Source organism: Ochotona curzoniae, unplaced genomic scaffold (assembly GCF_017591425.1).
Source record: "Ochotona curzoniae isolate NIBS_2020 unplaced genomic scaffold, NIBS_Ocur_1.0 patch432, whole genome shotgun sequence".
NCBI classification, from domain to species: Eukaryota; Metazoa; Chordata; class Mammalia; order Lagomorpha; family Ochotonidae; genus Ochotona; species Ochotona curzoniae.
This window is the reverse complement of record NW_024467009.1, coordinates 43,989-65,755: the sequence shown is the minus strand read 5'-3', so window position 1 is coordinate 65,755 and position 21,767 is coordinate 43,989. Positions and strand designations below refer to the sequence as shown.

The window sequence follows — 21,767 nt, the reverse complement described above, 5'->3', positions numbered from 1 at the left end:
CCCTGTGCTTCAGCCTGAACCCAGTTCAACGGGAGAAATTGACATCTCCGACCCCACTGACAGCTGTCTAGGGAATTTCTTTCTTGCTTACGTTGCTGGTTAAAGACTGCAGAGGGCCCAGGCGTCCATTCCCTGTCACAGCCTGGAACAGACACCACCCCACGCACGTCAGACATCGGCGTGGGGTCAACAGGTGCACTCAACCCTGGGGCACAAGGAGGACAGTATCTCCCTCGGTCATGGACTGAAATATGCACCCAAAACTCCTGGCTGTCTCTCCCCCTTGTAGGATTTGCAAATGCAACCTCAGAAGTTAGGTACAGCTGGACCACAGCCACAGCTTTCAGAATAGTTTCCTCCGATCTAAAGATGTCCAAAGTGAAACGCTTAAAACAAATGCAGAAAATCACTCCATGAATCTTCTTATAATGTTTAGTACTTTCAAGTGCGCTCTGTGAGTCAGCATTCCCTAATCCATTAGAAATTCAGACTTCAACACCACTTTTTCCACAAAAGGATAACTTTTTAAGCAGCCGGTGCCACATATGCGCTGTGTCACTATGTCTTCCGTCTCCCTATACTTCCAAAGCAACCCAAGCTGCATCTCCACCCAAAAACTAAAGTTACCCGCTGCCGTTATGCAAAATTAGTTAATTCTCTAGGCATCCCATTTAAAAGATTGAGTTTTTTTTAAGGACAAGGAGGAGAACCAGACTCGGGGGTGGGGTGAGGGGGATGAAAAAGGAAGGAAGACCCATTTTCTTCTCCACGTCGCGACTGTCTTGCATTCGCTGAAAGGCATTCTATGCAGATACAACAAGTAGCCTTCTGGAGAGAAAGCGGGGCTTCTCTTAAGAATCGCACTTGCATCAGGAGACAAGTCCGTGAAGACCAAGATGTCACTGCGTGTTGCGCCGTGCTTCCAAGCGTTCTGCCTCCCCCGTCTGCAGCAGGTTGAGAACCAAGCCTGGGAGATGGGTGCACATGAGCCCCACGTGTGCCATCTGGGCGCTCCCGGGGAAGCAAGGACTGCGTGACTGTCTTGTGCATGCGAGTGATAGTGTCAGTAGCATCTACAAACTGTACAAAAGCAACTTTGATAAAAAAAAAAAAAAGACAAAAAACCAGGAAGCGGATCTGTTGTAAAGTACATGTCTCATTTTGCTAGCATGAGACTAGTACAGCCGTTTATTCTACAGCCACTCGCGTCAGTGACCTGGGACATCCGCAGCATGCGCCAACGAGGCCCCATGCTGGATGGTCACTGTCCACTCGACTCTTAACGTGAGCTCTGGAGGAAGGTGGCTTCCTTTGGCTGTGACACTGATGACCAGATGCAAAGACTGCCTCCTCCCTGTCACCGTATCGTGGGCAATCGGAACAGGTACCCACCGAAAAGAAAAGGTGGGGCTAAAAGCTGAAAGTGGATCAAGATGAGGAGCACAAGGAGGCTGGCTACTCCGCAGTAGATGGCCAGAACCGTGTCCTCAAATGGCAGGTAGCACTTGGCGAGGGCATAATCCGCGGCTGTTATGCTGCCCTGGAAGAGAAATGAGAGAAGCTTCTACCACAGCTGGAGCCACCCATCTAGCTGGGACAGAGCAGCAAGGAGAGGTGTCAAGGCCTTCAGCCTGTGCCAGTCAACACACGGTGAGCCAAAGAAGAGAAGTCCAGGCCACGGGTGCCTGGGGATCAAGTCTGGGACACTGACCTCACCGTGTAAAGCAGCCCTGGGCACAGGAGGGTGGGGGCACGCCTGGCAGAGATGCCGAGGGCACCGTGCAGACCGAGAATCGATGAAACATGCCACCTTAGAAGCGCACGTGCCCAGAACACCTCTGAAGTGTGGCACGATTTGGTGGGTGGGGGAGATGACAACTCATTTACCCTGAATCTCAAAACACTAGGGTTTCCCCCTCCTTTTCATGGAGCAATTGGCAAAATGACCAAAGAAAGGAGCTGATGGTGTAATGAAATAATGTCTTGAACCCATGTGCAAACACTGCAGTGCCGGCACTGTCCACCAGGGCGACTGGGCATTTCTGGAAACTTCAGAGGTTAGTTAATGCGTAAGTGACTCTGTCTCCTTAGGATATGAAACACACATGCACCCTCCTCGAGGGATGAGACCACCCCACCCCACCCCAGGGACTGTGCGCTGTTCATCTCTTTAGGGAGGGGGTGAGGAGCGTGCGAGGGATGAAATGTAACGTACGGCTTTTGTATATTTTTACTGAACGGTAGTTAACTTCATGGCGGAGTACTGTGTCAAGTTCAATACTTAGGAAGGCTTTCCAACAAATAAAAACTTCAACGTTCACGTTACCATGATGAAACTGGGGTTGTTTCTGTTCCTCCAACTGAAAGACGGGACGCTGATCTCGGGGACGCCTCCCGGGTGCAGCACCTCGCAGGCACTGTGCGTGTGGCCGCTCAGGATCAGGCGTGGCCGGAGCCACCAGAGCAGCTGTGGTGACAAGAGGCAGCCATGAGTGCCTGGACCCCATGGACCACCCTTTCCGCTGCAGGACATGATCCTCTAGTTGGCACTTCCGTCACAGAATCAAAGACAGCCTGCTAGGTAGGGCTGCCTTGTTGCTGAGCACAGATTTTCACGCTAACTCAAACGTAGCTTCCTCCCCTCACAGGTGGGTCTTCCCCACCTATTTCAAACATTTCATTCATTTTGTAAGTAGGCTCCAGCGACAAGTTTCCGTTCTAGCATATATTAAATTAATATATCTATGAAGGGATGTTAGGCAGTCAGTAGAAAATGGAATTATAAGCTCATGGGGGGAAGGGTGTGGCCTGAGGCTACATTCCACATTCCACCATCAGGTTCCTGCTCCTGGGAGGCAGCGGTGACAGTTTGGTGACAGTTTGGTCCTCCTTGGTCCTCCGTCCCTGCCACCCAGTGGGGCACCTGTATTGAATTCCTCGCCCCCAGCTTCAGCACAGCCATTGTAGGCATTTGGGGAGTGAGCCAGGAGATGGGAGGGCTCTCCGTCCAGTTTATTTTGGTATTAAAAAAAAAAAATCTAAGATCTATGCATAGCTTTTTCATAATAGCCTTTTTATGGACTTTGAAGACCCTCCTGGGCATCGATTTCAATTTTTTTTTTCTTTTGCACCAGAATAAACTTACAATGAATCCTATTTTTTCATGAGCTTGTTGATATATCTTCATATATCTCAGCAATACATATATTTAAGAATGTGCACTAAGTTTAGCTAAGTCTTTAAAAATACAAGTCATTCATCTCTCCAAACACATTTGAAATTGATAAGAAAGCTCTGAGTGTGATACCCAGTGGAGAATATTAGAGAATTAGCGAATATTAGAGACTGTGAATTGGGAAGTAGGTTTACTGGGGTAAAAAGAAAGAAACAAAGGGATGAAATGGAAATCTGACATGCTCTCCAGACCTCCCCCCAGCCTCCACTGATAACTGCAGTCACACACACGCGTGTGTGTGTGTGTGTGTGTGTGTGTGTGTGTGTGTGTGTGTGTGTTATGCCTGGGCAGCCACCTGACCTTTATGAATTAAGATGCTCACACTGCAGGACCTGGCTTCAACTCCCAGCGCCAGCCCAACTGCAGCTTCGCAGACCCAGGGGAGCAGAGTCATGGCTGTAGTGATTGGGGTCCCCCCACCCAGCCAGGTGGGAGACAGGGATCAAGTGTCTGGTTCCCAGCTTGGTCTTGGCCAGGGAAGCGGCCACTGCGGGCACTGCGGGCACTGGGGAAGGACACAGCATATGGAAACTATCTCTCAAAGAAATAAAAATAAAAAACCTGCCATCGATGGTGCAGGTGCAGGGTACAACCATCCCCACCCATGCTGCCCGTGAAGCAGAAAGGACAGGAGCGGGCCCCCCGGACAGGTGGTCACAGCACGGACAAACCTTCTGAGACGCCTCCTGAGAAAGCACATCGTACTTCTCCTTGAACGGGATGCTCTTCTCCTCTGGGGGGGCCGCGTCTTCCCCGGAACAGTTAGCATCACTTTTCCGATACAGTGGGTAATGCTGGCAGGGATTGTAAGAGCGGTCAGGGGGTACCCTGGGCTTGCAGCTGCTCCCCATCCCCCGCCCCCTGGCTCACCTGCAGGAGGATGGGGGCAGACGCAGGGAGCAGCTCCTCCACTCCACACTGGCTGGCACTACGTCCCTGCTGTTGGGAAGCCAGCCCTTAATGCGGCATACCTGACACGCACCACGCACTGGGAAGGGAAGCCGGGGGGCTGGGTGACCAACAGCACAAGCTGTTAGGAATCCACGGAGCAGGAGGCTGCTGTGGCTGTAGGTCGCCGCCTACCTGTCGGGAGCAATTCAGTCGGCGGGAAATCTCCGTCAGCTCCTCCTCGGCCTCAGAGCAGATGCTGCAGCCATCCCCTTCCAGGGCCACGCTGTTGACCATCACGAAACTGCAACAGGTGGAAGCAGGCAGAAGGTGGGCCCAGTGCTCACTGCGTGGGCTACTGCCTTCTCTCCCTTCCACCCATGCAAAGAGGACTTGGGGAGCACGGTATGAAGACAGGGGAGTCCAGAACACTCTGAAATCCCAGCTAGATTAAGGTTGTGTTCCGTGAGTCACTGTTAACGACACACAAGTAGGCCAAGGCATGGAAAAGGATTTTTAACCTTAAACCTGGGACAAGACCCGTGACAGCAGCTCTGAGGCTGGTCGGCCCCCTTGGCTCAGCATCTGAGCAGACCATGTGTCCTAAGGTAGATTCTGAGCTTGCTGTGCCTCGTCTGAAGGGCCTATGCACCGCAGCTGGGCAAAGGGGGGACTTGATGAAATGAACCAGCAGGTGCACGGACAGGAGCCTGCTGCTAGAAAGTACTCGGTGTTATCCCTCCACAAAGTCGACCACTAATGGCAGGGATGTTCTGGAGGTAAGGCAGCAGGTAAAGTACTGGTTAGGCTAACTGGGTACATACTCCTCCCCCCCAAAAAAAACAAGTGTAGTGACAACACCAAGTGACAGGTGTCTTCTGCAAGCCCCTTTACCTTAGCTGGATCTCATTGACTCACCCTAAGATGTCTTTCGTCCTTGAACCCAGAAGGGGCACCTGGCTGGAAACACTGCCTAAGATTTCAGCAGTTTCAAAGACAAAGAGCTGAGCAAGGGATCGGAATATGGTCAGTGCGCCTGGAGTCTGACGCACTCTCTTCCGTCTGTTATCGTCTGTTACGACTTGGCAAAGAGATCTGCCAGTCGGGGACTCCACCCTGCAGGCTGAGGCAGGCAAAGGCTTCCTGGTGTCTTCCAGAGGGTGTATCAGCCAGCCCCAGAGCCACACCTGGGAGGTGACTCAGGCGGAAGGAGATGACTAACTCTAAGTTTTCTCTCCTGCATTCCTCCCACCTCCATCTCATCCCTGGCACCCCACCAGTGCAAACAGGATATGCACACAGTCTGGCCCAGTGAGACTCCAGACACGGCCGCCATAGTGGCCTCAATGAAGGGGAGCCCACGGTCAGACCAAGGATAAGGAGGCTCCGGCCTAATGCGAGGCTGATGGGATAGGGGTGCCACAGAGCCTCAGGAACACCCCACACATCTGCCACCTATATCAGGGCACTATCACTATGGAAACACCTTTATAAAGCAAAACTAGGGCACTTCAATCAAGTGTATTAAAAAAAAAAAAAGAAAAGAAAACCTTGTTTTACAGAATGTGTCCCTACCCCACAGCCAGTGCAGAAATAAGAACCAGGCACAGGGCAGGCAGCAGTGTTCACTACCGGAGGCCCTCGAGCTCAGAAGGAAAAGCGGGGCGCTTGCAGGCTTCCCCCTTATCGACTTTCACATGACTGTCAGCAAGGGCAGCCCGAGGCGCAGCAGTCAGATGCCGAGCCCGGCCACAGGGGATGTAACTCAAAGCAGGTACACCTGTCACGCTCCAGAACTGAAGTTCAAACATGGCCATAGAATCTCACAAGGAATACTCACTTAATTCCTTTCCAAGAAAACAGCTTCTCACAGTTCAAATCTCTCTCAAATCGTCTTACTTTGTATCTGTTCATCCTATATTAGTTGGGGAAAAGAAACATCTTTCAGATCAATCTGTCTTAGAACTTCGCAGCTTCTGGCCACCACAGAGAGGGAGCAGAGCGCCCAGATCTGAGTGCCACGCTGCCACTCTCAGCTGCGGCTTGCACTGCTACAGCGCCACCACCCTGCTGGAGGCCAGGGGCAAGTTCCTTGACTCCCCCAGGGACTGCAGGGCCCTCAGTGGCACTGCAGGGTAAAACAATTGGACCTTGAGGGGTCAGTGTTCCCCACAGCACATCAAGTCACTGCTTGCTGAGGACCAGTTGAGTGCCAGCTGCTCCACTTCCGATCCAGCTTCCTGCTGAAGCACCTGGGAGCCCAGGACGGGGTTCCTAGCTCCTGCCTTTGACCCAGACCTAGCTGTTGCCAGGGACTGATAAGTAAATGGAAGATAATCTCTCTAGAATAGATACACAGGTATCACTCGCGCGATCATTTTGCCTTTAGACAAATGCTTTTTCACAAAAAACCATGCGCCCAAAAGGAGTTTCTTGACTATGCGTACTATGTGCCAATATTAAAAATCCCTGAGTTGCTTACATGTCCTTTTAAAGATAACAGATTTCCTCCATTGAGAACAAGCCAAGCTATCACTTAACAGGTTGAGCATACTAGCTAAGGAGACTCTCAGGGCACACTGCAGTGGTGACCCACTTACCTGTAGTGGAAGCCAATATCATGGTTGCCAGCCACGACCTTCAGCTGCACGTGACTTGGATGTCTGAACATTTTCTGAAAGCGCTCCACATCATGTGCCCAGGCCTGGGAGGGAACAGGGTCACTGCTGACAGCCTGGACACACTCTCCTGTGACCAGCAAACAGGACCTCTCTTTGGATTTCAGAGGCTGATTCCCTGGTCCAAACCAGGTGCTCCCGGAGCTAATGCAGACTTTGAAGTCCTATGCGGTTCTTACTTTTCTAAGACTACAGATAACACTTTACATGATTTCATCTGACGCCAAATGTAACTCAACAGTACCTTCCCCCATCTTAAAACATTAACTGGCAGTCCCTCAAGACGTCTGGTCCATGTCCCTATCATCGCAGGGTCCCCTGAAAAGGACGCGGGGACCCCAGGTTAGGAACTGGATCAGATATAGCAGGCCCTTAGAAAACGCCCAGTGTGTCTGAACCAAGCCAAGGATGCAAGCATCCTTCAGCATCCCCCTGTGGGTCCATCGGCAGGGATGAGAACTAATAAGGTGAGAGAAAAAGCATTCATTATACAAAATACAGTAAATATCTCACAATTCTCCTGATATCTGTTTTAACCATTACAGCTTCAGAGTTGTGTTAGTATCATTGTTTCAGCCTAAAAAATATCAACTGGATAAACTCCCTGGATGGCAGAAGACCTCTGCTCTGGATAGTAGATCAAATTCATCCTCAAAATTTTAGCACAACCTGGGAAAATATGACTCGTTCGTAAAGGTCCCAATTAAACGATACTTAAAGCTAGAATAACAAAACCAAAATCACAAACTTTGAAACTCATAAAGTGTCATCCTTAGCTTGCCAGAGCAACCAGATATATCCAACTATACATTTAAGGTAGCTGCTGGGACTGGCAGTGCCCATACGAGTGCCAGCTCAGGTGAGCTGCTCCACTTGTGAGTGCAGCTCTCTGCTGTGTCCGGGGAAGGCAGCAGAAGATGAGCCAAATGCTTGAGTTTCTGCCACCCACACAGGAGACCCCGATGGAGTTCCAAGCTCCAGGCTTCAGCCTGGCAGTGGTCTGACCATGACAATCATTTGGAAGACTCATTCTCTCAATTTCTTTCTCCTCTCCCTTCTCCACTTCCTGCCTGTGTCTGTTTATCCTCCCTCTGTAACTCAAACACACAAAATGCCCCAACTAGAGGCAACTGTATAGGTTGCCTTGTAAAACCTAGACAAGTTTTATACTGCTGGGAGAAAAGCAGCCAGTAGCTAGCAGGCATTCTGGGCCTGGTTAATGCCAAATCTGTATTAACTATACCAGAATGCCAGCATGGTTGCCCTATTCTCCTTCTCCTCCTCCTTTTCTTTTTAAAGGTAAGTGGGGGAGGCAGGTACTCTGGGCCAGGACAGAGCAGCCTGGCCCCCAGAGTCTGCGGATGTATTGGAGTGCAAGTAGCTGAACGCATGCTGGACAGGAAAGAGATGATTTCTGGGGGTCTTCCACAGACTGGGCCACTGCCCTTGCAGGTAGGCAAGCGAGCTGAGATGCAGTGGTTTCAAGGGAGGAAACCGGAGGGCATGTATGGGTCAGGCCAAGGCATCTGCCCATGTAGGAGACCAGGGCTGGGCTAAATAGCATCAATCCCACCCATCGGTGCTTGACAAAGCTGGAACTAGGCTGAGCTAAGTTGCAGCACCTGCTGGCAAATGCCAAGACTAGGAACATGCCATCTCAGACTGGTGCTTCTACTGGTGAGCTGGGGCTGGGGACAGTATGGTCTGGGTGCAGGTCAGGCTGAGCTAGGCTGCTGTACCTGCTTGCCAAAATGAGAGCCAGAATGGGTGCAGGCCAGCTGGGCTAGGCACAACACCAGCTGGCAAGTGCCAGGACTGGATATGTTAAGCTTGAACACAAAATCCCCTGGCAGGCCTAAGATCAGGGTTGGGAACAAGCTTGGCAGGGCAACTCTGGGCACTCCCTTGTTAGGCTGTACCTATCACTTATGAGCACAAGAACCAAGGCTGGCAGTGGGCCAGATAGGACAAGGCAGCAGCGCCTGTCAGCAATGTGATAGCCCAGTCTGGGGGCAGGTCAGGCTGAGCTTAGCCACCCACAGGTGTGCACAAGAGGCAGATGGGTTGTGGGCTGCACCAGGTGAGGCCACAGCAGAGGTAGATAAGGACAGAAACCAGCACTGAGAACGGCCCTGGTGACTACTAAGGGTTGCCCTAACTAGGCCACAGCACCCACTGGTATACAAGAGGACTGCATCTGTGGTAGGCTGGCTGGGCTGAGCCACAGCACCTCTCATCTCATGTAAGACATTGGGCTGCAGTGGAACTAAGCAGGCAGCTGCACACACCAGTTTGTGCACTGGCTGGTGCAGGGGATGGGCCAAACCTGAGCCCACACTGGCTGGAGCACAGAAAAGTTGAATCTGAGGTCACCCCAGGTGAGGTTTCTTGGGGGATTACCCAACTGCACTGCGGGACTTGGACCCTGACCACAGGGAATATCACAGGGTGTGGTCCGACCTTGGAGTACATGTGTCAAGGACAGACCTCCTCAGCCCCTGCTGCTGGTGTGATGGACAGCAGGCGCAGATGCACAAGGGGGGCATGACAACCATCCGATCTCCACCAACAAGAGACGTGGGGTGGCTTGTCAGAGGATGCAAAGCAGAACAGGTTGGACCACTCTCCTAGCCAAGCTTTGCAGCAGGTTTGCGGGTCTGTGGCTGCACTAAGGTGGAATTGGTCAGCTAATAAACCTTGGAATTACTTCCTCATCCCTGGAGCTGGGAAACTGACAATTTCTCAAAACTACCAAAACCACTGAAGGAATCCCCCTGAGAACACTCTCCTTCAGTTGGGGTCTCGAATGTGTCATCTCATGACAATCCCCGCATCCGTACACTGATGTAGTTCAACAGCAAGGAGCAGCCCCTTCTTGCTCCTCCCTAAGGACACAGGAGGAAAAAAAAACCAAAACCTAAAAGACACATCCCACCTCCCTTCCTCCATCCCTCCGTCCCAACCGGAGGCTCACATGTGCCTGCATCCCCCTCAACTATGTAAACAACATTACAAAGAAAATTAAAATAAAACATCCTTTAAAAAAAAAGATTTTACACACACACACACGCAGAAGGGGTCTTCAAAATCCTCACAGGAAACACATACGATGAAAAACCACGCACCGAGTCCAATTCTTGAGCCAATTTAAAAAAAAAATTTAAATAAATGAAGAAAAAATACACAAACTAAAACCTTAAAAGCTCATGGAAAATGGGAATTAAGGGATAGGTTCACTTAAAGAAAAGCCAGTTGCTTTTTCAATACAGCTTTGCCATGATCTTCTAAAGTCGGCCCTGGGGATAACAGACATTGCAATTCTGTTTAACAGTAGGTTTCTATCTGGACAAGAACTGGCCTTTCCTAAGAGTTCCTGCCAATGGAAAGAACCGTCCCTCAAATCAAACCCCATCCAGAAACCCTGAGTGATGGGGCATGTTCAACTGAGCGGCAAGAAGGGCTCCTTTTTTTGTTGGCTCCTTCCAAGAAGCGAGTGAGCAGGGCCTGCCGGCAGCTAGCCCACGAACATCGTTTAATCTGGCTTACGTCACTCTCAGAGGAGAGCCGGTGACTCGGGGAGCACTGGTCTCCCAACGTAGTGACTGCACAAAAGGGGGAAAAGTGAATGCCCACTTCAACACGCATTCTGTCATCTGGGGGACAGGTGCAAGAGGCCGCGCCTCATCTGCTTTTCCGTTTCGCAAGATGCAGGTGCATGCCAACCAACTGCATGCCAACCAACTGCCGCCCGGCTGACCTGCACATTTCCTACACAAACAAACAGAACAGCAGTCAGTCGGCTATGGCATTAGACACAAAGTACCTACAAGACAGACTATCTCTTATTAACAACAGTGTTCGAGCGAAACTTCCGGTCAAGCCAGCCCTGATCCGTGGACTCTGGGCAGTCTGAGCGGAAGGCTCAAGGCCAGACTGGCAAACCTGGGAGGGCGGAGTCCTACCTGGGGTGTGCTCCACTTCCCTTCATCAAAGATGTCCCCCAGAATGAAGACCACTTCCGGCTGCAGCAGCCACAGAGCCGTCTGGAAGGCCCTCTCCATTTGCCATTCCCTAGGGAGCAATGGGATGGGGCAGGGTAAGTCAACTCCTTGGGTGGGGGCCACTTCAGAAGTCAATCAACTGGTCTTCAATCAACTCTTCTTTCACAAATCCACTCTTCAAAAGAAAAAAAAAAATCTATTTTATTTTTGTTGGGAGATCAGAATTACAGAGAGCAGGAGAGATGGAAGATCTTCCTCTCTGTCTCTCCTCCTCTCTGTATATCTGCGTTCCAAGAAATAAATATATCTTAAAAAAAAAAGATCATGTGTATTATGAAAAAAAAAATTACGAGTGAATGTCAAACACATTTTTTTTTTGCACCAAAATAAAGTTACACGAGCCATTCCATATCCCATGAGCTTTTTGAAGTCTGCCAGGTACATACTGATCTCAGAAGTGGCACACGCAATTGGAAGAGGTTCTTTGTTAGTCATGAGAATGCAGAAAAACTCGTTCTGTAATACAGCTGTGGGATTAAATACAATAGTACCAGCAAGTGGCAAGAAACAACACCATCCTTGCTTCCCAGTCCTCCCTGCCCTCTCTGTAACCAGCTCCCATCCAGGTCATCTTCAGGGCCCCTGATGCTCTCTGGTTTTTATAACACGCTCCTAGTCGTGACCTCTAGGGTACAGAAACAGGGGGAGGTGGGGCAGCACTGTGGGGATGCTGGCTTCCACACAGGAGCACCAGTGAGAGCCCTAGCTACTCTGCTTCCCATCCACCTTCCTGCTACTGTGCTTGGGAACGCAGCAGAAGATGCCCAAGTGCCTGGGTTCTTGCCACATGGGAGACCGGGATGAAGTTCCTGGCTTCAACCCTGGTGCGGACCAGGCTACTGAAGCCATCTGGGGAGTAAGCCAGCAACAGGAAGATCTCTCTCTCTCTCTCCATCCCTCTCTTCATATCTGTCACCCTTCCTTTCACATAAACGGAGATAAGGGGGAAAGAGAGAGAAGACGAAGAAAGACGGGAGGAGACAAAAGGATATACGGAGATAAGAGAGGGGAGAAAGGAGACAAGGCAAGGAGGAATGTTTAAAAAAAAATATGTGGGGCCCAGAGCGGTGGCGCAGTGGTTAAGGTCCTCACCTTGCACGCCCAGGATCCCATATGGGCGCTGGTTCTAATCCCGGTAGCCCCGCTTCCCTTCCAGCTCCCTGCCTGTGGCCCAGGAAAGCAGTCGAGGACGGCCCAAGGCTTTGGGACCCTGCATCCATGTGGGAGACCCAGAAGAGGCTCCTGGCTTCAGACCGGCACAGCACCAGCTGTTGCGGCTCACTTGGGGAGTGAATCATTGGTCAGAAGATCTTCCTCTCTGTCTCTCCTCTCTGTATATCTGCCTTTCCAATAAAAATAATACAAATAAATCTTTAAAAAAAAATGTGGAAAAACAGAATATGCTAGGGCAGGTTGGGGTCAGGGCCTGGTCACCACCTGCCCGTCTCCTCCTGCTGCCCAGGGGAGGCCAAGATGCCCAAAATTACACCCTGGCATGGGCAGAGCGAGAGGGCACTGCCTAGCTCTGTGTCTTGTCCCAGCCTGGCATCACGAGGGCAGTTTCTTCACATGGCTGGCAGTTTGCTGTGCTCATTGACTGACAAACAAGGAGGTGTCTTCCCATTCGGGGTGGGTGCTAGAAGCTCCTCCCAGGGCACAAAGCTCACGGGGGACCCAAAACTGACGGCCACATAACAGGGCCCACTGCACGGCAGCCACTCAGCCAGCCATTCCAGGAACAGTCAAATGACCCAAATACTGTTAGTTAAAAACAAAACACTTATTTCTTTTTTTTCCATTGGAAAGGAAATGTCGACAGGGAAGGGAGAGACAGAAAGATCTTCCATCCACTGGTTCACTCCCCACGTGGCCGCAATGGCCGGAGCTGAGCTGATCCGAAGCCAGGAGCCAGGAGCTTCTTCTAGGTTTTCCCCCATGGGTGCAGGGTCCCAAGGCTTTCAGCAATCTTCAACTGCTTTCCCTGGCCCCCAAACAGGGATCCGGATGAGAAGTGGAGCAGCCAGGGTATGAACCGGTGCCCATTTAGGATCCCAGCACACGCAAGGCAAGGATTAGGCTTGGGAGCCACCCTACCAGACCCCAAATGTCCTTATTGAGTAAGAAAGAAACAAAGTGACCCACAAATCTTTAAACCTGCCTGCTGCCTGAAGAGTTTCCGAGTTCCTGAGTCACCTCTTACCTTCGTAGTTTGTCCAGCCAATGGCCAGTCACTTCCCCGAGCAAGTGGGTGTCAGCCAGAAACATGGCCCTCAGCACAGGATCTCTCCCACGGCCACGGGCAGGTGTTTTCATCTCAGGCCAGTGACACCGGCAGATCGCTAGGTAATAGATCAGAAACTCACAGAAGAAGAGCCCTGCGAAGACAATGGCTGCGAGTTTGAGCGGCAATGACCTTCTCCTCCGGAGCAGATGGAAAGTGAGCCTTTGGAGTGCCCATCTGATCATGGCCACGCTGCCCTTCCTGGGGGGGGATGTCAGCCACCAATGGTCAGGTCCACGAGGAACTCAACACGGAAAGCTGGGACAATCCGAGGGCAGGCATAGTCTCCGGGTCTTGGCTGCGTCTACGGGGGGAAAAGGCAACGAACTGGGTTGTGTTTCTCGAGAATTCTGCTGTCGCTGCCTCCCGCTAGGAAGAACTGAAGAGTTACAGACTCCCGCCTGCATTCCACGGAAGGCCCTCTGGTGCCCTGGCAAGGACGATGCCCCAAATGGCCAATCGGGGAATTAGCTCGCCCCGCAGAAGTCTGGGCACTAGGGAATGACCGCACAGAAACGACCCACTCTCTGACATTCTACAAATCATCGCAGAAGGAAGGGTGTGTGTTTGGCTGGGAGAATAGCAGGGGGAAATGTGACAAACAGTAGGTAAGGCCCTAGACTCCCGGGAGGATGGACCGCCATTCCCTGTACGACTTCAAATATGCACAGGCTGGGGCGGGTATGGGGCACAGCGGGCACGGTGCTGCTTGGGACACCTGCCCCCGTTTCACAGTGCCTGGATTCAAGTCTTACCTCTGCTTTCAATTCCAGCCTCCTGCTAATGTGCTCTCGGGAAGCGTTTGGGACCTTGTTGTTACCCACATGGGACACTAAGATGGAGCTTCAGACTCCTGACCTCAGATGGGTTGGGCCCAAATGTTGCAGGCAGGTGGGGAATGAACCAGCGGATGGGATGCCCCTAGTCCCGTCGCTCTGCCTTTCAAATAAGACATCAAGGGCCTGGCAGCCATGGCCTAGCGGCTAAAGTCCTCGCTTTGAACATGCCGGGATCCCATATGGGAGCTGGTTCTAATCCCGGCAGCTCCACTTCCCATCCAGCTCCCTGCTTGTGGCCTGGGAAAGCAGTTGAGGATGGTCCAAAGCTTTGGGATCCTGCACCCGCGTGGGAGACCTGGAAGAAGCTCCTGGCTCCTGGCTTCGGATCGGCGCAGCACCAGCCATTGCACTCACTTGGGGAGTGAATCATCGGATGGAAGATCTTCCTCTCTGTCTCTCCTCCTCTCTGTATATCTGACTTTGTAATAAAAATAAATACATCTTTAAAAAAGAATTCTAAATGAAAAAACTGAAATGTTAGGATTTTTTTTAAAAAATACGACATCAAGCAATTCAAATGTGTATCTCACTTTACTTAAAAATCAAGAGATTCGTAAGACCATAAAGATCCGTGGTCCTGGGTGTCTTCACAACTTTTTTTCTTCTTCCTTCCCTTGCCTTTCTCCTCCCCCCCTCCCCCAAGTCCCTCCCCCCCCCAAATAAACATAAACCCTCACAGACAGCGTGCACTGAAGACTGAAGGAATTCATTTCACACGGCATTCAGGTCACGAGCTGACAGAGCCACCTGACGCCAATATGAAAACCTTACCCCAGGAACAACAAACGGGGTTCCATCAAACGCAGACGCTTCGATGCAGCAACGCAAACAAGCAACAAAGTGAAGAAGCAACCAACAGAATGGGACAACATCTTTGCACTCTACGAAACCAGCAGGAAATAACATCCAGGATTTACAAAGAGCTTCAGAAACTCAGTGACAGCAAAACAAACAACCCTGTGTGCAAATGGCTGAAGGAGATAAACTGACATTTTTCAAAAGGACACATTCAAAAGGCTAACAAACGTATAGAAAGATGCTCAGGCTCCACCGGCTATCAGGAAAATACAAATAAAAACCACACCGAGATGCCACCTGACTCCACTGAGACTGCACCTCACATGTGGGCCATCTCCACCACTCTCCCAGGGACATCTGCAGAGAGCTGGACCGGGAGCAGAGCAGTCCGATCTCAAGCCTGCACTGCAGGAGGCAGCTTTCCCCACTATGCCACAGCACCGGTTCCAGTTTCTTTACTGAGATTTTCTTCATCGTACCTCGCTTCTGTAAGATCAGGCCACCATCCCACAATCACCGGAACCGTGGGGACACCTTTGAGAGCGGAAGTGGCTCTGACAAGAAGTGGACAGGAGAGTGGTCCAAGCCAGGCCTGGCCCCAGCAAGGTGGACCCGGGATGCTGTGAAGCAGGGAGTCTGCCTGCTGATAACCAGCTTCTTGCTCACCAAGCTTTTATTTATTTATTTATTTATTTATTTATTTATTTAGAATATTTACTTTTATTTGAAAGCCAGTGTTAAAGAAAGAGAGATTTTTCCATCTGCTGGTTAATTCCCAAACAGCCGCAATGGCCGGAGCTAGTCCAGTCCAGAGCCAGGAGCCAGGAGCCTGTCTCCCACATGGGTACACAGACCCAAGCACCTGCGCCACCTCCACTGCCCTCTCAGGCCACAAGCAGGGAGCTGGATCGTACGTGGAACAGCCAGGACTTGAACCACTGACCATATGGAATGTCGGCACTGCAGGCAGAGGCTTAACCTAACATGTCATTGTGCTGATCCCAACTTTTCAATATATTCATTTTATTTATTTGAAACGCAATTTCATTTATTTCAAGGGCTAAGTGACAGAGGGAGGGAGATAGGCAGAGAGAAATCTTACATCAGCTAGTTCACTCCCCAAATGCCTGAACAGCGGGGGTCAAAGTCAGGAGCCAGGAATTCCACGTGGGTCTCTCCCGTGGATGGCCCAAGTGCTAGAGCCAACGCTGCTGTGCCCCGAGAAGCCGGTGTCAGGAGTGGAGCTGAGTCCTGTGCCCAGGCACCCTGACACAGGAGGTGGGCATCCCAGTCACTGTCCTAAGCACACTGAATGTTCAACTACGTTAGTACCCGAGCACGTCAGTAGCTAAGGGTACGGACCGATCTACGTAGAAACTGAAATAGAACGGGGGGCAGTGGTACAGCGTGTTAAGCCGCCACGTGGGACACCTGCTTCCCATGTCAGAAAGCCAGTTCTAGTCCTCACTATTCTGCTCTGATCAGCTCCCTGCTAACTCCTGGGAAGCAGCAAATGATGACCCAGGCACGTGACCTGCCACCCACGTGGGAGATTCCGACGCAGATCACGGTACCTGGAATCAACCTGACCCAGCCCCAGCTGTTGAGGACATTTGGGGTGTAGCCCAGCAGATGGAAGGTCTCTGTAACTGTGCTTTTCAAACAAATATTCTGAACGACAGAACGCATACCCCGAGGACTCCTGACACCTTGTCTTTCCTGAAAGGTGCAGGACCGGCTGGGGGTTGGGCTTAGCACTCCCTGGGCATGCAAACGTGGGTTCTCTGAGGGTTCCCACTTTCCCAGGACCAAATACCAGAAGGACAAGTGTCCTGCAACAGATAACCCATCGCGGCACTTCTCCGCAGGGCAGGATGGGTGCGGCTACCGCCGAGAGCAGGATGGGTGCGGCTACTGCCGAGGGCAGGCAGGCAGGAAATGAAGAATGGAGGCCACTTCCGCCTCTGCGGGTACAGCCCGGGAGGTGAGGGGGGCTCCTGGGAAAGCCCCCTGTTTACACTCCAGGCAAGCAGAGCTCCCCCCTGACCGACGGCCTGCTGATGCTGCCTCAGCAACTGAAGGCCAGCTAGCAACAAGACGTCCTCTGGGCTGCGCTGGGGCGTATGGGGTAGAGCCGGGCCTGGGCAGAGCCAACCGGAAGTGCCATGTGCCGACCCCACAAAAAACACCTGTGCGGCTCCTCTCGGGGAGTTCACGGTGCTGTCTCCACGTGGTCACGTCTGAGACCCCAGGAAAAGCAACGTCGCTGGGACCCTGGCCTCTCGCTCACTGCTCTCTGCAAGTGAGCCAAAGAACCTGGAGTCGGAACACTGAGACTTACTGAGTAAGTGCTGTCAGAGCCATCCTGCTGTTACAGCCAAACTATGCTCCAGTTTCTTCCCGAAAGAACACAGAATGATCTGTGGAGCTGACGGGCAACACTGCGTCAGGCAGCAAGGTGTCACTTCGCAGTATGCCCATCGGGAGGTGTGCTGAGCTGTGCTCACTTCCAGAGCCAAGTCTAACACCAGACTCAGGGACAGACCTGCCTTACTATCTGTTAAACTTGCTGGCAGCAGTGACTGGGATCTGGGAAGACAACCCCAGACCAGGTAGAGCTGTAGGGGAGCCCCGGCAGAGCTGTGGGGGAGCCCCGGCTTCCTGTCAGGAAAGACAAAAATCACAGGCGCTCCAGAGGGAGTCTGCCACCTGTTCTCAAGTCTTCTATCCTGGACACTGGACACCCAGCAGCAGTGACGGCAGCTACACAGCGCTGCCAGGAATCCACACTGCAGCCTGCTCTGTGATTCTGGGTGGGGTCCCACAACTGCGAACTTCACAACACCCACAGGACCCGATGCAGTGATGAGGGTTGATGGAAACAATGTGAATCCTTGTAAAAGCCGGGCTTTTTAAAAATCTATTTAACATAGAGGCAGAGAGACAGAAAGAGAAGGCACTCCCCAGCTGCTGGCTCATTTCCCACAGGGCCCTACTGACATGGCTGGGTCTAGCCAAGGCCTCCTTGGAGCTGGAAACAATCCAGGTCTCCCGGTAGGTTTTCTGGAAGCAGGAAGGACATGACCATCTAGATATCCTAAATGGATTTTCAACGCTTTCTGTAGACTTGTTTTCTTTCTCTTTCTTAAACTTCTAGAAGTAGCCTCCTATGGGGGCCTTGATTACAGCACAGCAGGTATTAACACCACTTGCCCATCCCATATCAGAGTCCAGCTCACGGTCCAGCTGTGCCACTTCCAACTCAGTTTCCTGCTAGCTGCTACTGGGAGAAAGAAGCGGTCCAGGTGCTTGTGTCCCTGAGACCTGAATGGAATTCCTGGATCTTAGCCTTGGTCCAGAGCACACCCGGCTGTTAGAGAACAAACCAATAAATGGAAAATATCATATTCGATCTTACAAATAAATAAACAGACATTAAATTTAAAAGCAGCAGCACCCTTGTGTTGTGGAGAGAGACTATACATTCTTCCTGCTGGGTTATCACTTAATAATGAAACTCCCAAATCGAATTTAAGAAATAACAACAGCCCAAGTAGTTTTTGTTTTTAAACCAAAATATGTTCATGCAAAAGAAAACTGCTGACAGCCTGCCTCTCTAGCTCTCTTTCTCCTTCTTATAAAATTCAGTAACAATTCTTTTTAATGTCCATGGAGGGGCAGGCCTTGTATATGCTAAGCTAAGCTGCCTACCCTGGGATGCCAGCAGCCTACACTGGAGTACCTGGGTTCAAGTCCCACCTCTGCTTCTGACCCTGCCACGTGTCACCTGGGAAGCAGTGGAAGATGGCCCAACTGGCTGGGCCTCTACACCCATGCAGGAAACCCAGAAGAAGCACCTAGCCATGGCTATTTTTTTTTTTTTAGGTTTATTTACTTTTATTGCAAAGTCAGATATACAGAGAGGAGGAGAGACAGAGAGGAAGATCTTCCATCCGATGGTTCACTCCCCAAGCAGCTGTAGTGGCCAGAGCTGTGCCAATCCGAAGCCAGAAGGCAGGAGCTTCGGGGTCTCCCATGCGCATGCAGGGTCCCAAGGCTGTGGGCCAGCACAGTAGTACAGCAAGTTAATCCTCTGCCCGCCAGTGTCAGAATTCCATCCCCAAGTGAGTGAAACGGCTAGTGCTGCGCCGATCCGAAGCCAGGAGCCAGGAGCTTCTTCCAGGTCTCCCACACAGGTGCAGGGTCCCAAGGCTTTGGGCCATCCTCAACTGCTTTCCCAGGCCACAGCAGGGAGCTGGATGGGAAGCGGGGCTGCCGGGATTAGAACCGGCACCCAAATGGGATCCCAGAGCATTCAAGGCGAGAATTTAGCCCCCAGGCTATCATTTTGGGTTCATCCCTGGCTATTCTGACCATTTGGAGTGTAAACCAGTAGGTGGAAGATCTGTCTCTCCCTTGTTCTGTAACTCTCTTTTTCAAATAAAATATATACATCTTAAAAAAAAAAAGCTAGGGAGGATAGAGTAATGAGTTTAGACATCAGTCTAGTGGCTTGTAATCAGAACTTTTTTTTAAGATTTATTTTTTTAATTTTTATTGTGAAGTCAGATATACAGAGAACAGAAGAGACAGAAAGGAAGATTTTCCATCCGATGGTTCACTCCCCAAGCAGCTGTAGTGGCCAGAGCTGTGCCAATCCGAAGCCAGAAGGCAGGAGCTTCGGGGTCTCCCATGCGCATGCAGGGTCCCAAGGCTGTGGGCCAGCACAGTAGTACAGCAAGTTAATCCTCTGCCCGCCAGTGTCAGAATTTCACATGGTGCCAGTTTGTGTCCCAGCTGCTCTACTTCCCGTCCCGATCCCTGCTTGTAGCCCGGGACAGCAGCAGAGGACAGCCCAAAGCCTTGGGACCCTGCACCCATGTGGGAGACCCGGAAGCAGCTCCTGGCTCTATACCTATGTGGGAGACCCAGAGGTAGCTCCTGGCTCCTGGCTTCAGATCAGCTCAGCCCTGGCTGTTGTGGCCATCTGGAGAGTGAACCAGCAGATGGAAGATCTTTCTCTCTGTGTCTCTCCTGCTCTTTCTGCAAATCTGCCTTTCCAGTAAAAATAAATCTGTAAAAAAGATCAATGTATTTATTGGAAAGGCAAAAGTGCAGAGATGGAGAGAATACAGAGGCAGAGTTCTTCCACCCTCTGGTTCACTCCCCAGATGGTCACCAAGGCACTTCAGCCTCCTTCTGCTGCCAGCAGGGAATCGGACGGGGTGGGAACTGGCTCAGTGGGGGGGACTCCAACTGGCACCCACAGGAAGTCATGCCTCTAACCTGCCTCTGTGCCACAATGCCAGCATCCTGAATTTTCCCTTTTAAAGAAGCAAATTCAATCTTGGGAGCGCTGGCTTGCAGGACAATCACAGGGTGCCTCACCTTTTGACAAAGGCTACGCAGGGATAGGAGGTGGCAGGAAGCACTGAACTTGGGTGTCTGCACCCAGTCACAGCGTGTTGACCTGCAAGGAAACAGAGAATGTGTCGCACTGCTGAGTGACGTCTGATGGGGTAAAGCAGTGGAAAGTCACCTGACCCCCTTCAGAAACCAAGAAGCCAGGGAAAAATACCACCGCTGCTCAAGAACCACCTCACATCAGAAAATACTTAAACGAGGACACTGTCAGACGTATAGCAATGGAATTAACAGACTTGTTCTATTTGGTGCAAAAAGTGTCTTAACCTGTGTATAATTTTCCATAACATGCAGGTTACACACTCATCTTGCATGCAGGGATTTCAAGTTTTTTTGTGCCAAAATAAACTCTTCATTTTCCAGAAACTGGCAGTACCAAGCAGCCTGCTACATACAACACGGTCCTATGCTGTTAGCCACACGGGAATTCCAGCTGCAACTCCAAATCAGGCAAACATTCCACCCGCTGATTTCAAGCTTCAGAGCTAACCTTAAATACAAATGTCCCCCCCAAAACTGCCATAACAAACTACTATTTCACCTGCACCGACCTCGTCAATACGCATGTGACATTTGCCACCGTTCACGGAGGGGTATTTTAAAAGGATAACACAGATCATTTTTCACGCTACGAGCAGGAAGTGAGGCTCTGAGATTTTGCAAGTCAACAACTCGTTTCCCCGACGCTGCGGCGTTCTCCTCCCCCCACCGCACCCCAAGAAGAAGCACCTCCACTCTGCAGAGCTAACCTTCGGATACTGACGCCGTCACGCGAGGCCCACGGCGGACACGCGACCCTTGCTGTCCCGGGGTTCGGCAAGCGTGCCAGCGTCGCCAAGCCAGGTCAGTCCCCGCCAAGGCGCCCGGCCCGCGCGGCTCCCGGGGAGCACGGCCCGCTCCCCACGCTCGCCGGACGCGCCTCCCCGCTTCGCCGGCTTCCGGCTTCCCCTCTCCGCCCGGGCGCGTCCCGGTCGCCCCTGGCAACCCGCGCGGCGCCTACGTTCCGGCAGGGCGCACGAGTCCCGGATGGCGCAGGAGTCCCGGATGGATGGCGCGCGTCCCGGATGGATGGCGCGCGCCCCAGCGCCCACGCAGGCGCACCGCCGCGGCGGGGGGACCCCAAGAAAGGCCCAGACGCGCCGAGTGCTGCAGCCCCCGGGACCCGGAGGCTCGGCCCTGGGCCGGAGGGCGGAGGAAGGAGCGCTCCCGAGAGCCAGGAGAGCTGAGGGGCCGTCCCTGGGAAATGCCCGTGGGTTTGGGGTGGCCGAGCAGGGGCGGCGATCGGCGCCCACGCGGACTCCTGTCCCGGACACTGCGGGCAGCAGCGCTGATGGCCCCGCGCTGCCCAGGGCCCCGCTGCCCCGGGGGCTCAGCTGCAGCTTTGGACGCCTGCTGCCTGCCCTGCCACCCTCTCGCCAAGTGAGGACAGGCCAGTGAAGGGCGCATGGCACGCTTGAGAACGTGGGAGTGATATTTCCACAGACTTTCTTTTGCACTGCTAGCATGTTCCCTTTTGCATCCATTAACGCACAAGGTCTTCAAGATTCAGGCTGCGAATTAAAA

The 21,767-nt window shown here is 51.9% G+C and overlaps 1 protein-coding gene across 4 annotated transcripts; it reads right to left on the bottom strand.

Annotated features, from left to right (window-relative positions):
* Positions 1-305: 305 nt before the first annotated feature.
* On the bottom strand, positions 306-21,027 carry LOC121167806 (metallophosphoesterase 1-like). Of its 4 annotated transcripts, XM_040997451.1 has the most exons (11): positions 20,954-21,027; positions 20,169-20,250; positions 13,063-13,447; positions 10,764-10,872; positions 6,724-6,827; positions 5,964-6,038; positions 4,319-4,427; positions 4,106-4,174; positions 3,907-4,029; positions 2,327-2,467; positions 306-1,540 (listed from the first exon to the last, which is right to left on the bottom strand). In XM_040997451.1, the coding sequence occupies exons 3-11, from the start codon at positions 13,326-13,328 to the stop codon at positions 1,358-1,360; spliced, it is 1,179 nt and encodes a 392-aa protein (XP_040853385.1). In that variant the 5' UTR covers positions 13,329-13,447; positions 20,169-20,250; positions 20,954-21,027; the 3' UTR covers positions 306-1,357. The 4 variants fall into 4 exon arrangements, with proteins under 4 accessions (XP_040853385.1, XP_040853388.1, XP_040853387.1 ...); XM_040997454.1 differs by lacking the exon at positions 20,954-21,027 and having other exon boundaries at positions 13,226-13,447; positions 20,169-20,895; XM_040997453.1 differs by lacking the exon at positions 20,954-21,027 and having other exon boundaries at positions 4,106-4,171; positions 20,169-20,891.
* Between the last annotated feature and the right edge of the window lie 740 nt (positions 21,028-21,767).

Excerpts from the sequence above, each read along its gene's own strand:
- LOC121167806 (XM_040997451.1), bottom strand. The coding sequence starts at position 13,328 with ATGATCAGATGGGCACTCCAAAGGCTCACTTTCCATCTGCTCCGGAGG. Across the intron at positions 4,428-5,963 it reads TTTTCTTGGAAAGGAATTAA|TTTCGTGATGGTCAACAGCG; the intron begins GTGAGTATTCCT and ends CACCTGTTGCAG. Across the intron at positions 2,468-3,906 it reads CTCAGGAGGCGTCTCAGAAG|CTGCTCTGGTGGCTCCGGCC; the intron begins GTTTGTCCGTGC and ends TTGTCACCACAG.